We start from the raw sequence: 13828 nt of genomic DNA on the forward strand, positions 1-13828 counted from the left end.
GGGGAGTGCGGGGGACTTGCAGCCCGGGCAACGACTTCCGCGTTACAGTTCGGCTACATGCGCCTCGGCGACTTGGATTTGGCGTTTTATTGGAGATTGGAGTTGCGAAAACTTACTATTTTGCTGCAGATCGACGTGTTAGTGCACAGCTGGGTCCCAGAAGCTGCATCGTGCAGCTAGTACACGGGAAAGGAGGTTTGAATGTCTCAGTGTGGTTGTAGAACCTCGGCTTGAAAGCTTGGCAGTGAGCATCAATGAACTTGAAGTCGATGAGGAGTGGGATTGCAGTGAGTTGTGACCGAGAGAAGAATCGAGCTGAGACGCACCAGAACAGATGGAGGCAGTCGCACGTGCATACAAGACAGACATTGCAATAACTCCGAGTAAACAAACATTATGGTATCCTTATTTATGCCTTCATCAACTCTCGATGATCTTGACATTATCTTTTCTCGCATCGTCTTGGGCCACATGAATAGTATTTTCAACATCCTTTCCATGGAGTATCGATGGTCGCACGTCGAAGCCATCGTCGAAGAGCATACCCAACTCTTCCAGAGAGTATCCTTTGGTCTCAGGGAAAGTGAAGTAAATGAGAGCCAAGCCAAGGAATAACATGCCAAGGTAGAAAATGAAGTAGTAGTACCCGATCCTTTCTAACGCAATAGGGTTGACGTACTGATTGACCGTCAGCATGACCTGGCTCGACAGCACTTGCAGCGCCAGGCCCTTGCTGCGGATACTGTACGGAAGGATTTCTGGAGTGTAGCAGTACAGCAACGGGTTGCATGCAATGTTGAAAGCGGCATTGTATAAGAAGAGAAACACGACCGTCCCGTAGGCTGCGGCCTGATAGCCGTGGTTCGCATACATGGCGCTTGTGATGGTCAGGGGCACGTTGGCGAAGATCATTCCAACAAATGATATAAGCCATAGCCTCCGGCGACCGATTTTGTCGGCTAGAAGCGCTCCGGTCACGGAACAGATGAGATTCCATATGGCCATGCCACCGTTGATGCCGGTCTGCTGGGTTGTATTTGTGATGCCGACAGAGTCCAGTATGGGCGAGAAGTAGTACGAAATAACACCTTGGCCGTTCCAAAGTGTGAGAACTGACACTGAGAGACAGATTCCAAGGCGGCGTCTGTTGGCCTTGGACTTGAGAAGGTTGGACCAGGTGTACATCTTGCTCTGCTCCTCCAGGTTCAGAGCTGTAGCAATCTCGTGCATCTCGAGCTCGATCACAGGGTCGCTCTCGTTGCCGTTGGCGTGGTACTTGATCAGAAACTCCTTCGCCTCATTTTGGCGCCCTCGAGAACAAAGCCAACGAGGCGACTCTGGAATGAAGATGGTGGCAATCATGAGGAGAAACGGGAAGGTACTCTGAACAATCGAAGGGATCCGCCATGACCATTCCGAAGAGAGATGACCCGTTCCGAATGTTAACCATGATGCGATGATGGATCCTAGATACCAGAGCACGTTGAACTGATCTCGTCAGCATGATCAGTAGCCACACATCAGAAGATCCGCTTACCATCGATGCCATCTTTCCACGCAACCGCGGGTGGGCCAGCTCAGTCAACAGATTGGGTCCAGCCGTGGTGGTGAAAGACAGACCAACACCAAGCACAGCGCGACCTCCGATAAACACGCTTCGGTTGGGCGAAGCAGCTTGCATGATTGATCCGACGACTCCCAGGAACGATCCAATTTGAATGGCAAAACGCCGGCCGTAGCGATCTGCCGGTGCCGCTGCAAGGAGCGCACCGAAGAAGCCGCCTATAAAGACCATGCAAGTGATGAGGCCCAAAATCTCAGCAGATGGGTTGCCCATGGCTGTGCATGTGTGTTTAGCAACAGGAGAGACGATGAACAGAGAAGCGGCAGCTTACCATCTTGCCAGGGTTGCAGCGCCTGGAAAGAGCCGACAATAACCTCGTCGTAGCCGACAGTGATCTGCGCGGCCAGAATACATGTCTGCCAGAAGATGAGCTTTCTGAGGCCTTGGTCCTTCCACCAGGGCAATGTGGGGGTGTTCGTGAGATCTAGCAAGCCAGGCTCGGCTGTGGCCGTCGGAGGGTTTGCCATGAATGCGGAGAAGAAATGGGGAAAGCCTGAGATGGCGTGACAACATCATAAATATGGTTGGTAGGTGACGCACGAGGACCATCTTTATAGATCGTTGCGAAGTTCAGGTAATTGTTGATGGAAATGCATTATCATCTGCAGAGCTCTCATTGGTCAGTCTGTCGAAAACTCGCCCGTGACTCGCCCGGCCTTTGCGATAACGTTGCGTGGAGGGAACCCCAAAGTACATGTGGTTTCGCCCGTAGATCGTCCGGCCTGGAGACAATCTATGCCCAATTCAGGCTGTGGAAAATGCTACCCGGTCTTTCATATGACACACAAGATTGGTTGAATGGATGCGATGCGTATCTTCAATCTGTTGGGGATACATAAAGCGGCCGGCAGTGGCATTCTGCTCCAACCCCGCAAGTCTGTGTCTACCATCAGCTACCTTACCTACCTCTCCAATTCCGGGTCCACCCTAACATCGTCAAAATGGGCAGTATCAGTTACGAAACCGAGCCTCAACTCGACACCTCTCCAAATTTCGGGGACTGGAGAGATCAGCTCATCAATGACGGCTTTGTCGTGTTGAAGGGCGTCATCTCACCAGAAAGGGCAGGATACTACCTCGATGGTCTCTTCGACTGGCTCGAAACCTTTCCTTACGGCTTCCGGAAAGACGACCCCTCAACTTGGGGTCCGCAGAACCTTCCGGCACATATCAAGTTTGTTCCCAACATAAGCCATTGACTGCAGGCTAGTACTGATTCAAATACAGGGGTGGAATGTATCATGCATATTCAGTGGCCCACGAGAAGTTCTTCTGGGAAGCTCGCATGTAAGCCATAGTGAATCATCGCTGGGGAAAATTGCTAATGACTGACTCCTCACTGTAGGGAGCCTACCATTCTCGATGCCTACGCCAAGCTCTGGCAGACCAAAGACCTTCTCGTCTCCTTCGACGGTGCAAACTTGACTCTTCCTGCGAAAGATCGAGAACCCATCGGTGCTTGGCCACACGTCGATCAAAGTCCTCTCCGTAAGGGACTACAGTGCGTCCAAGGGATACTCAATCTTGCCCCGAATGGTCCCAAGGACGGAGGTCTAATCGTCCTGAAGGGGTCCAGTGCACTCAACGAGGCCTTCTTCAAGACCCACGACACCGAGCGAGAGACTTGGGGCCCGGCCGACTGGTTCGGCTTCACCTCGGAAGAGGTTGACTGGTTCAAGGAGAGAGGTTGCGAGGCGGTCAAAGTGTGCGCCGAGCCCGGCGATCTCATCCTGTGGGACTCCAGAACTGTTCATTACAACTGCTTGCCAGAGAGTGAAGCTGTCCGCTCTGTTTTGTGTAAGACTCAAAGGCGCAACCGGATCCATCGGCAGCTAGTTACTGACGTGTGGTCCAACAGATATGTGCTACTCTCCCGCTTCGTACGCCAGCGCCGAAGACTTGGAGATGAAGGCGAAATTGTTCAGGGATCGCAAGGGGACCGTGAGTCAAGTTGAACAACCTAATTTCGAGAAGTTTCATCTAATAGAACTCTTATTAGACTCACTGGCCTCACGCGAACATCTTCCGGGACGAGAGAAAAGTCATTAGACTTGGGGAGCAAGAAACCTACAAAAGAGACAGGCCGTCTCAAGAGCCTGTGGAATCTGAGAAGTTGCTAAAGCTTGCAGGAGTTATGCCTTATGCCTCCTGATGAAATGAGAAACCACAGACTTTCAGCGAGATTTGATATTGGGGATTGATTAGTTCATCAATAGCCCTTTATCGTGAATTGAGATGTACCTGTAGAAGATAACATATTTTGAATTCTTGAAAGCTAGATACCTCGGCATTCACGTTCATGTACCCGATGTATATATCTAGGACCTTACACATAGCATTGTTTGTTTTGTCCCGGAACCGGCTATGCCAGTGAGGTTAGGCAGTAAACCAATGATGAGCCTGAGGGAAATGTCGTGCATGCCTGGACTAACATTGTGGAAGTTAAGGATAGTGCCATGAAATTTGATAAGCATTGTCTAATGATGCTGAGTGATCTCCTTCAAGAATTTTATCGATTTCTCGGCGACGAGGTTCTGGGCTTGGACTATCTCCAGGAAATCCAGGCCTTGTTGTATTTCGGTAGAGAAGTCCTCCTCCGTATGCAGAGATTCGAGCGCTAGGACTGCTGAAGCAGCGAAGATATTCATGGTGATTGCCCTCGAAAATGTCAGTACTTTTCTTGAGTTGGACCTTCCTGAAACTGACCAGGGTCGCAGTTTGGATGCATCCACAGTCTCCGTAAGTGTCGAGTGAATTAACCCTCGAGCTGAAGACATGCAGATAGCTCGCGTCCGAGCTCCGTCAGTTGACCCGTCTAGCCAATGTTCCTGAAGCTGACTGCTGATTGTCATTCGATAGTAAAGAAGAACCTTTGCCAAGCTCTTCTTCTGCCAAGGGATGAACGGATATTGGCGGTCTCGTGCCTCGGTGGCAGACGTAATCTTCTCGTCAGATTGCAGATATGAGGGTAGGTCGTTTATGAGGTTTGCCAGCTGCTCATCCGCGTCGAAGACGAACCGTGCCACATCTTCCGTCTCCCACTCCTGCAGTCTGAGCACATGGCGAAGCTGATAGTAGATTTTGGATACCTGCGCCATAGCGATATGGTATCTCACAGGTCGAGGCTTGGATCGCAAAAGCCTGGAACTTCCTGTGACGGTTTCGAGCTCTTCATCGTCAACCTCGTCTGGAAGCTTGCATGAAAATTCAAAGTTGTGTAAGCATGGAACTCTATGAGGAACGGGTAACCATTCACAGATTGCCAAGGTCCACCAAAGCCTTCGTCGTATCTGCTGCTCACAAAACGATTCGGCTGGATTGTCTTCTTCCAAGCCCAATCCCAGCTGTTGGGCTTGACGTATTGCAACTGCCCACATGTTTTGGTGGCGATGCACATCTCCTACATTGTTGAATACGATATGAAGAATAGCGATCGCCTGGGGAGTGCGCACGTCTGGTCTCTTCGTGTAGTCGGCCCTATCGAGGAACAACAATGCGGACTCATACCAGGTTCGAAGCAGTCCGGTGAAGTTTACACCAGCTGGTCGCTTGTCGCAGGTTTCCTTTTCGTCCATAAACATGAGCGTGGAGGCCAGGACGCTGAAGTAGATTGCCATCCACGCTGGATCCATCTCTGCAAGACAGTGCTTCGCTCGCAACCGATCCAAAAGCTCTTCGTGTTCCTGCCGAAATTTGGGAATGAAGAGCGCAAAATGAAGCCAGAAAGTCCACTGAAACGCGTTTTCGATCATGCTCCGACTGAAATGTTCAGATGGCAAAATGATGTCTTTCAAGTCAAACACAGTCCGTGGCTGTGATGACATCCCAATCTCGTCAAAGAGGCGCCGTTCTATTTTCTCAGTATGACTTGTTCCATGTTCGCGTAGCTTCTGAGAATCTTGTGCGTTTGTATCAAGAGCGCCCACAACTGCTCGGGAATTTTGACCAGCAAGTAGCGCGCGAAGGACTGCATTTTGATGCAAAATGTCGGCGTAGTTCCGGTTGCCGACGCCATTTGACCTTGAATTTCCTACCACATTACCCCTCACCCGGACTGGCTCGCGACTACACTGGTGTGCTTGTCCTCTATCAACGCATTGTTGGCACGGCAGCCGTTTGTCGCATTTTACTCTGCGCTTCGAGCAACCCATGCATGCCCTTGGGGGCCTTTGGGTGGTGCGAATGTTCGTTAACATGATGTTGCAGAAGATCCATTTTTGCTTGGTTCCGGCCAAGGGGTCCAAATAATAAAACGACTCCATCAATTAGAAGCGGAGTTTCACGTGATCCTGTATATCAATTGATGGTCACGTGAAGCAGTGCGCCTGCAGTGGTAAAGTCCGAGATTTTGGCATGATCACTAGTCACGGATTCAGCTACTTGGAGGCTTTTGGATGTTTTCTGCATCTAACACAAAGAGGGGAAATGGAAAGAGTCAAACAGGACCCCAATCGCCGAAATATTCTATCATGCGTTTCTGAGCCGATACCTTATCCCACTTCACCTCGACATTGCCCTCGAGTTCGGTCCAGCCAACCGCTTTAAGGATGTTTTGTCTCACAAGCTCGTCTTCTGACGGATTAGCATGCTCGAGCATAGCCACGCGACCAGGGTCCTCCAATATGGGCATGAAGTTCATGAGTCTCCATTGGTCTCGACACATGTTGAAGAAACTGTCGATTCGAAATGCCTGTGACTTGGTTGTTCTCCAGTCATTTTGACCAATATCATCTTCATCGTCCTCCTCATCCACAGATCCTTCTAGCATTCTCTGGTGTTGCGCTTCTACCGCATCCCAGTCGATGTAAGGGTTTGACATGTCGCCTTTGATCTTGGGCTGGCAGTTGGGAAAGTTTCCGCCATTCATAGTGAGGATGATGAGGCCGAAGGTTGTGTCAAGATACACCTTGAATCCGTATTCCTCGCCTATAGCCAAAAGAATCATGCTGCAGGGGAATCCATCTTCGTCCTTTGTAATATTTTCCCGGATCTTGCTCTGATTTCCTGTTTCCTCAAGCGCCAACTTGGAACGAAGCCTCTCGCTTGCCTCATGAATCATTTCGCAGAGCTGAGGGTCGATGAAGTTCCGTGGTTTTGTGGAAGCCAAGATTTCGATCTCATCGTCGGCAAAGTAGGGGATATGGCGCAGCAGTTCGATAACATCGTGAGTTTTCCCTAAGCTTGCAAAAGATTCCTGAGTGATCTGAGGCCAGCCATTGGCCGGTGGGTATTCCAAGGCAGTTTCGTTGGGATGCATCCTGTCTATAAACTCATAGTAGGACTTGATGGCTGCCACCGCAGTTTCATGCGAGTAGGCGTAGTCCTCGCCAGGGGACGGTACAGGCTCAGCTTCGGGTGCAAGCCTAACAGGCAGCATTTCGAAACGATGGCCACCAAGGAATTTGATCAATGATGAACGTATGAAAGAATAGGAAAGAGGGGGGGGATGTGTAAAGTCTCGTTCCTGACTGGAGTAGTTGCTGATGGAGAAGTTTTGGCCGAGGAGAATTAATCGAGCTATTTTAATTAAACTGGGTTGGACGTTGCTGTCCTCGTCGCACACTAGGTATCTGTACGTACCTTGTACATGAGGTGTGCTGTTGGTTCCATTTCCCAAGCCCCCCGCGCGAATCAGTGGGGGCTGTGATGCCCCCTTTACTTTACATCGCCAAGATAGCCCCCCGAGAGCGTTCACCGATGGTTTACCCAACAAAAGTACCGTGCTACGTTGATCTTATCTGCATGGACTCCGCGGCAATCGCGCGCTCCGCTCCACAATGATATGTGACAAGTCATCGTTTCGCTGAGACCTCATACAGGTTGGAACTTGGTGGGTGACAACCAAGTTGGGTAATGCCAACGTTCCTCGACGAACGATAGAACTGGCTCTGACCGATAAAGGCACCTGCAAAGGGATCCAACACAGGCCGGAATAGAAGCATGGGATGCTCAAAGGCTTTGAAATGAAACCCAAGAAATTCTATTTTCAGCAGTTGACCGCTTTGACTGCCAAGTATTACATTCGGCAGACACACCATGGTGAGCCGCGGGTACTGATATATCAACCACGTCGGCCAAGTGAAACTGAGACGGTCATCGCCCGGGAACTCTCAGTCATTGTGCTTAACGTCGCTATGCCGGAACATAGTTCAAGCTGTCAGAGTCGACAATCTATTGTCTGTATGTACCTTGTGGATCGGCAACACACTCTGTCAAGCATCTACACCGAAAGGAGGACATGAATCAACGAGCCCTCACCATTCACGCAAGTTCTTGTGTGGTTTTGGGTTAAGCCACAAGTGAGGGCTTTCTGGTCGAGACCTCACAAAATACTTAATATGGTGATCTTGACAGTCTCAAAGAAGCCTTTTCGCCGAAATCTGTATGCGGTGTTGGAGGGGCAATACCTTGATTGGGCGTCGCTTATGGGTCGTTTGCAAGCTTCACCCAACTTTACCATGTCGTCCTCAGTGCGCACCATCTGGAGAATACGCCAGCATCATGCAGGGTAAGCCTGAATTTCAGTGTGATATGCCCCCAACGGTTGGAACAACAAAAAGAATCAGGGGCGGTGATGGGGGCTTGAGCATCTTTCAGACCCAGATCCCACTTTCAGTGGTTGCTCACGGCTTCCAGGTTTAAAGATGTCGATAATTTTGAATAGCAATATTAGAGAAGATCGCAAATAAAACCACGCAGCGCATCATTCTATAGAAGTACTCACCTCTCAAAATCCAGACAACTGTGACGCAAAAAGTTCCATCTTTGAATTCCGTTCTCTGTTGGACTGCCGATCCTCTTTGCTAGACATTATCCTGCTGGCCCATGATGAGGTCCATCCAGTCACTGCTTCTGTTTTTGAGTAGCAGTTTTGTAGTGGCTGCTATTGCAACATCCAGCTTTTCCGTCGAACGCCGCGAAGACAACGACAAGTCCTATATAGCCGCATTCGAATCCTCGGGGAACTGTTTCCATTACCTGACGGAGAAGAAGAATGTGGAAAAGTCGAAAGCTCCGTGTAAGGTCTACTGCCGAGGGCAAGGAGGCAAGGAAGGCAATTACGGAGTAAGTGATCTTGCGCATATCTATGTTCCTTTCTTTCTACGCCAACGATCTTTTGTTCCTGAGTACCACCTCGGCGCTTCCTGCACGAGGCTGAGCTGACGTCTGATCTCCTCATCATCACTATTTCAACTCTTGACAAAACGTTTCTGTTCCATTTCCCCAGCGACTGTTGAATTCGCGCATGCGCTTAAAGACGTTTCGTTAAAACCAAAGACTAATGATGCGTAATCCACAGTGCGACGGCAGCGCCTTTCAAGACATACCACTGAACAAAATTCAACCACAATATAGGGACAATGATGGCAACATCTGGACACCTGGCAAGTGTGTCTGCGACTTTGAACTAGCGGAGGCTCTTCTTGACGTTGTGATGGAAGGCCTGGCTGATCTGGACAAATACATTTGTTTAGGGATGCTCGAGGCATTCAATTCTATCCTCACCTACGGCATCTCATTCATCCCCACCGGTGCCGTCGCTCAAGGAGCAAAGGCAGCAGTGCAAGGCGCCAAGACATTCTTCGAGAATGGGCTAGAGGCAAGCTCCTTTTTTGGCGATTGGGTCGGTCCTGCCTGCGGTGTGAACGATTGGCAATTTGACTTGTTCGGTGCCCTTCTGAACATGCCTGACTCTATGGGTCGCAGCACTGGCTGCCACAAGAAGGCTAAGTCTAGTTGTAAGAAGTCGGATCCAAAGCCCGATCCTCCGAATACAGCCAGGCCATCATCGAAGGCTGCGGACAAGACGAATCATCCACCGGCAAGCAGTTCGAACGATGCTTGTCAACTCAAAGTCCGTCGAGCTAACGGAAACAACAACTTGTGGGAAGGAAAACTCGGTGATCCACGAACGACAACTGAAGACTGTGGAAAGCACACCCGGGTACTGATCACCGAAACAGAGAAGGACATCGGCTTCTACGAAACCAAAATCACCGGCATAAAGTGCAAAAAGGAATGGGAACAGGCCTGTTACCACTACTCGTGAGCATTCCAACTCGCTTCTTCCCTTCAAGTACGCCATGACTGATGTGAAATCAGGTCAATGATGGACGTTCATAAGGCTACCAGGTCTATGACCGAATGTACTTGTGGAGCCACCTCCGATACGGCGAAGACGGGCGATGCCACAAAGCTTTGGGGTTCTGCGGCCATCGGGCCTCTCAGAAAGACTGATGAGCACTGGGTGTGGCCCTGGGCAAATGGATGGGTTCCACGGGTCGTCCGGTTAGACGCCAATGGCAACCCGAAGGTCAACAGATTCGGTCATGAGGATGCCGACGGTTGTGATAGGGATGAGTGGCCTCCACGAAACTTCTGGCCTAAAGACAAAGTGGCGCACCCGAAAGGTATGATACAACGAATTCGATTCATTCCCTACCAACACAATCGAGGAGCCGGCAATCTGTGGGGCAACTTTTGCTCCAAACACAGTGCCATGTCGACCAAAGTCGTGCAAAATGGACCGGAAACCCTTTACGTCAGAGACAACCTGATCAGCACCATCAACGAGAAAGTCAAAGTAATTACAGGAAAAGACAAGACAATGAGTAAGTCTCTCCATCATTCTAGCTTAGTTCGTCCGCCAGGCTGACTCAATTACTCAAAGCTCGAATCACGACAGTGTCTGTCCAGACTCCCAGGGCGATCTTCTCCATAGACGACTGGGATGGACTGGAAAAGGACACCGACTGGTACGGTTTGAAGGAGAACCCTTGTTGGCCAAAGGATCTGGTTCCAGATGACCCAGGCTGGGTCCTTAACACAGCGGATGAGTTTTACAGCCAAGGTCAGCACCCGGACTTGGCAAAACACACCAAAAGTTACAGGGGGTTGCCCGACCTTCAGGCGTTGAAGAATGCCTTGGCAAAACATGGTGGAAGTCCCCCACACCCGTTCAGCAAGGTCGACCTCAACGTTTGGGACACGAAGAAAAGGATCAAGATGGGCGATAAGGAGGGCGAAATTCCGAAAGACTACCGTGGCGTGCTTCCCGGCAACCCCAAACCTAAGAAACGGAGGATGTTGCTTGAAGAGAGTCGCCGAGACAATGGGACCGACTTTGAGCAGGATGATGAGCCTTTTGACGGAGATGAAGATGAAGATGCATTTGACGAATGGGAGAATTGGAGAGAGTGAGAACGTCTTCTAAGGAGGGCTCATTTTGAGCTGGCTTCGAGGACTACGCCTCAGAGGACGGAAGCAGAGGCAACTCCCGCGGGCCAAGGTGACGCCACACCCACTCCTGCTGCACAAGGCTCCGCAGTCGCGAATGAGTGGCCTTTATCCACAAACTAGATCTTCTCTGTCGCGGTATCAAATATCGGTTGATGTGCCATCCAACAACTGAATTGGAAGCTGTCGCCATGGATATGATGGGAACATGAGGGCATAGGCTCACCCATTTTGTGATAGATTTAGAAGCAGGAGAAACGGTATTTAGAGATGTCATGTCAATCATTTATACGAAGAGCTTAGGGTCGCGCGCATTAGAAGTCATGAGAAGGAAACAAACGTTCTGTATTGAACATGATTTGTCCCCACCTTGATGCATTTGCCAAACCCAAGCACTAAGAAACGCTGCAAAGTTTCCTTTTAGTCTCCCAACGCCTGATTTTGGCGATCTCTCTCTCGTTTAGTCGGTGTGTTTTGCCTACTATTCCTCTTGGATTGTTCTGCAAACCATTGGTCTTGGTTGTCACTAGGTTGACCCTGAACCAAAGAGTACCGCGAACCTGCCAACGCCCTTTTTTTTTTTTTCTCCCCCCAGCAAGATCTCATTCGTCCTTTAGGAGGAAGTTGATATCATTGTAGGTGGATGTTTATCTTACTTCGTCTGTGTTGTTTTTTGTTTTTTTAAGCGCTGCGATACGTCTGTAATTTTGATCGAAAGGGTCAGAAATTCATTCGTGATGCGTGCATGTAGCCGTCATAGTTAGCCGAGCCCGGCTGGAGCCGGACGGGCCTAGCGACGGTTCGGTTATCTTCCCCCTGACCTATTGGCGGCCCCTCCTCGATGACGCACGAGATCATGCCACCTCCATTGCTATCGGTTATCTTACCTACACTACTTCGGTCATCAATAGCACTCGTCCAGTACCCCCCAATCGGCAACCCAAGGCTACTTTGTCAATCGCAGCCGTGCTTGAGTGGTTTACAGCGCAACAGATTGGCGCTTTTTGTGGCCATGTTTTCCCCGAGTTTGACATCGAAGCTCTGGAGAAGCCAAGTCCAGGTGAGTGTACGGTGCTTTTGAAGCGTAAATCATTTGTTGGGCTTTGGGAGAATCCGAAGCTGACGTTCCTTCTTCATCTTAGGTGCTTTCACGGCAGCAATTGAGACGCCTGACTTTACATGAGCCCCAAGCTCGGAGCATTCTGGCGGAGGTTCGCAGTAAACTAAAGTGCACACCTTTCAAAGTTCACTGCTCATACATTCATTTCAGTTTGACGTCCCGGTACCAAGAGGCAGACTAGCAGCAACTCCAGCCGAAGTGGAATCAATATACTCAGAGCTAGGTAACATTCACAAGCATTATTTCGGTGGCTGTGCTGACTTGACTATTTCAGGTGTACCATGCATCATCAAGGCCCAACTCCCCCAAAGCTATCAGGCTCAGGGTGTGTTTGAAGATGGCCTTACAGGGAGATTTAAGAGAGCCCGGAGTGCCGAGGAGGCAATAGACATGTCCAAAAGCATGCTCGGGCGCCGTTTCAGGACAACAGATACGAGCGACGGTGTCCTTGTTGAAAAGGTTTACGTCACAGAGATGATTAAAAGCCGTTGTAAATGGCACCTGACAATCACGTTTGACCGAGAAAGATACTGTCCAGTCATTATCGCATCGCGTACTGGCAGGGAAGCCTTGGACCAAGAAGCACCTGAGAGACTCCGTACAACAAAGTTCGGGTTGACTGAGGGGATCACTTCAGAAGTTGTCGACCAAGTCTCCAAAGTTCTCCACGCAAGCCCTGCAGAAAAGGAGAACCTGAAGAGCGTCCTTCGGGGGTTGTTCCAGGTTTTCAAGAGCAAAGACGTCACTTCGCTCGAAGTCTACCCTATCATCAACGCCATTGATGAGACGATTACCTGTGTCGACACCAAGATCACCATAGACGATGCAGCTAGTAAGAGACAAGAGGACATCTTCGCTCTGAGAGATAGGGCGCATGACAATGCCGAAGAGGCGGAGGCGGAGAAATACGGTTTGGTGTACGTTAAGATGGACGGTAACATCGGCAACGTGGTCAACGGCGCTGGGCTCGCGATGACCACCAACGATGCCATCGCTCTTCATGGCGGTGCCAGCGCGAACTTTCTGGACGCCGGTGGCCAGGCAACTAAGGAAACAATGGTGAAGGCATTTGAGATCATCCTGCGGGATACCAGAGTCAAGACGATCCTGGTCAACATATACGGCGGTAAGTTGAAGCAAATTCTGTCAAGCGTTCACGTGGTTGATCAAGACCCCTGAAGGAATCACCCGAGGTGACATGATTGCGGAGTCAATCATTGGCGCCGCGACCGAGTTGGGTCCATTGAAGGTGCCCATGGTCGTGCGGCTTCAGGGTACAAACTCCGAGCTGGGCCTGAAGATGGTGAGTCGTAAGAAATCCCAAAGCGATCGCTGCATTTATAACAAATTCCTGCAGCTGGAAGAAGCGAAACTGGGACTGCACACAGAGGCAGATTTCGGCAAGGCAGCACAGAAGGCCGTAGAGCTGGCTAGATCCGCAACTTAGATTTCGGCGATGTCAGAGCCACTGGAGGGAAACATGTCCTGTCTGAGATGGCTAGAATTTGACACATTTTCTCCAATTTTCCACAGCGGGCGCCGACGTTTTTGTCTTGAAAAGTTTTACACGTCTTGCATTCAACCACCTCGTGGCGTTCCTAGCCGCGACGCGGCTATGCAGGCTACCGTCCGATGTGACTTCGACGGTGGCTTCGCGGAAACATGCTCACATCCGAGTAGTCCCAGCCCAAAAATCTCTCATCAATCCCACGAGGTCTCTGAGTGTCCAAGAATTGTTCATGACGTGGAGTGGCAGGCCGCAGAACTAATGCCAGCTTATCATTTGGGCATCACCATGCACGCGCATGATATCGCGTCGTCGCAGGGTGGCCGGCGACTCGGATTGC

The 13828-nt window shown here is 50.3% G+C and overlaps 6 protein-coding genes across 6 annotated transcripts; 3 read left to right on the forward strand and 3 right to left on the reverse strand.

Annotated features, from left to right (window-relative positions):
* Positions 1 to 420: 420 nt before the first annotated feature.
* Positions 421 to 2091, reverse strand: GCG54_00011071 (Lactose permease; the record flags this gene model as incomplete). The annotated part of the gene is made up of 3 exons (XM_045410981.1): positions 421 to 1488; positions 1538 to 1839; positions 1896 to 2091. 3 exons carry the CDS (start codon positions 2089 to 2091, stop codon positions 421 to 423), a joined length of 1566 nt encoding a protein of 521 aa, XP_045268039.1.
* A 474-nt stretch (positions 2092 to 2565) lies between these two features.
* On the forward strand, positions 2566 to 3776 carry GCG54_00011072 (uncharacterized protein; the record flags this gene model as incomplete). The annotated part of the gene is made up of 5 exons (XM_045410982.1): positions 2566 to 2798; positions 2852 to 2911; positions 2970 to 3421; positions 3483 to 3565; positions 3624 to 3776. 5 exons carry the CDS (start codon positions 2566 to 2568, stop codon positions 3774 to 3776), a joined length of 981 nt encoding a protein of 326 aa, XP_045268040.1.
* Positions 3777 to 4101: 325 nt separating this feature from the next.
* GCG54_00011073 (uncharacterized protein) lies at positions 4102 to 5820 on the reverse strand (the record flags this gene model as incomplete). The annotated part of the gene is made up of 2 exons (XM_045410983.1): positions 4102 to 4282; positions 4331 to 5820. 2 exons carry the CDS (start codon positions 5818 to 5820, stop codon positions 4102 to 4104), a joined length of 1671 nt encoding a protein of 556 aa, XP_045268041.1.
* A 239-nt stretch (positions 5821 to 6059) lies between these two features.
* On the reverse strand, positions 6060 to 7001 carry GCG54_00011074 (uncharacterized protein; the record flags this gene model as incomplete). The annotated part of the gene is made up of 1 exon (XM_045410984.1): positions 6060 to 7001. The coding sequence occupies one exon, from the start codon at positions 6999 to 7001 to the stop codon at positions 6060 to 6062; it is 942 nt and encodes a 313-aa protein (XP_045268042.1).
* Positions 7002 to 8452: 1451 nt separating this feature from the next.
* On the forward strand, positions 8453 to 10984 carry GCG54_00011075 (uncharacterized protein; the record flags this gene model as incomplete). Its single annotated transcript, XM_045410985.1, is given in 5 exon segments — positions 8453 to 8689; positions 8925 to 9670; positions 9728 to 10236; positions 10296 to 10821; positions 10840 to 10984. 5 exon segments carry the CDS (start codon positions 8453 to 8455, stop codon positions 10982 to 10984), a joined length of 2163 nt encoding a protein of 720 aa, XP_045268043.1.
* Positions 10985 to 11854: 870 nt separating this feature from the next.
* Positions 11855 to 13428, forward strand: GCG54_00011076 (Succinate--CoA ligase [ADP-forming] subunit beta; the record flags this gene model as incomplete). Its single annotated transcript, XM_045410986.1, has 5 exons — positions 11855 to 11921; positions 12004 to 12072; positions 12132 to 13107; positions 13163 to 13284; positions 13339 to 13428. The coding sequence occupies exons 1-5, from the start codon at positions 11874 to 11876 to the stop codon at positions 13426 to 13428; spliced, it is 1305 nt and encodes a 434-aa protein (XP_045268044.1). The 5' UTR covers positions 11855 to 11873.
* Between the last annotated feature and the right edge of the window lie 400 nt (positions 13429 to 13828).

The sequence above is a fragment of the Colletotrichum gloeosporioides genome (genome assembly GCF_011800055.1).
Source record: "Colletotrichum gloeosporioides strain Lc1 chromosome Unknown consensus_17, whole genome shotgun sequence".
Classification (NCBI taxonomy): Eukaryota; Fungi; Ascomycota; class Sordariomycetes; order Glomerellales; family Glomerellaceae; genus Colletotrichum; species Colletotrichum gloeosporioides.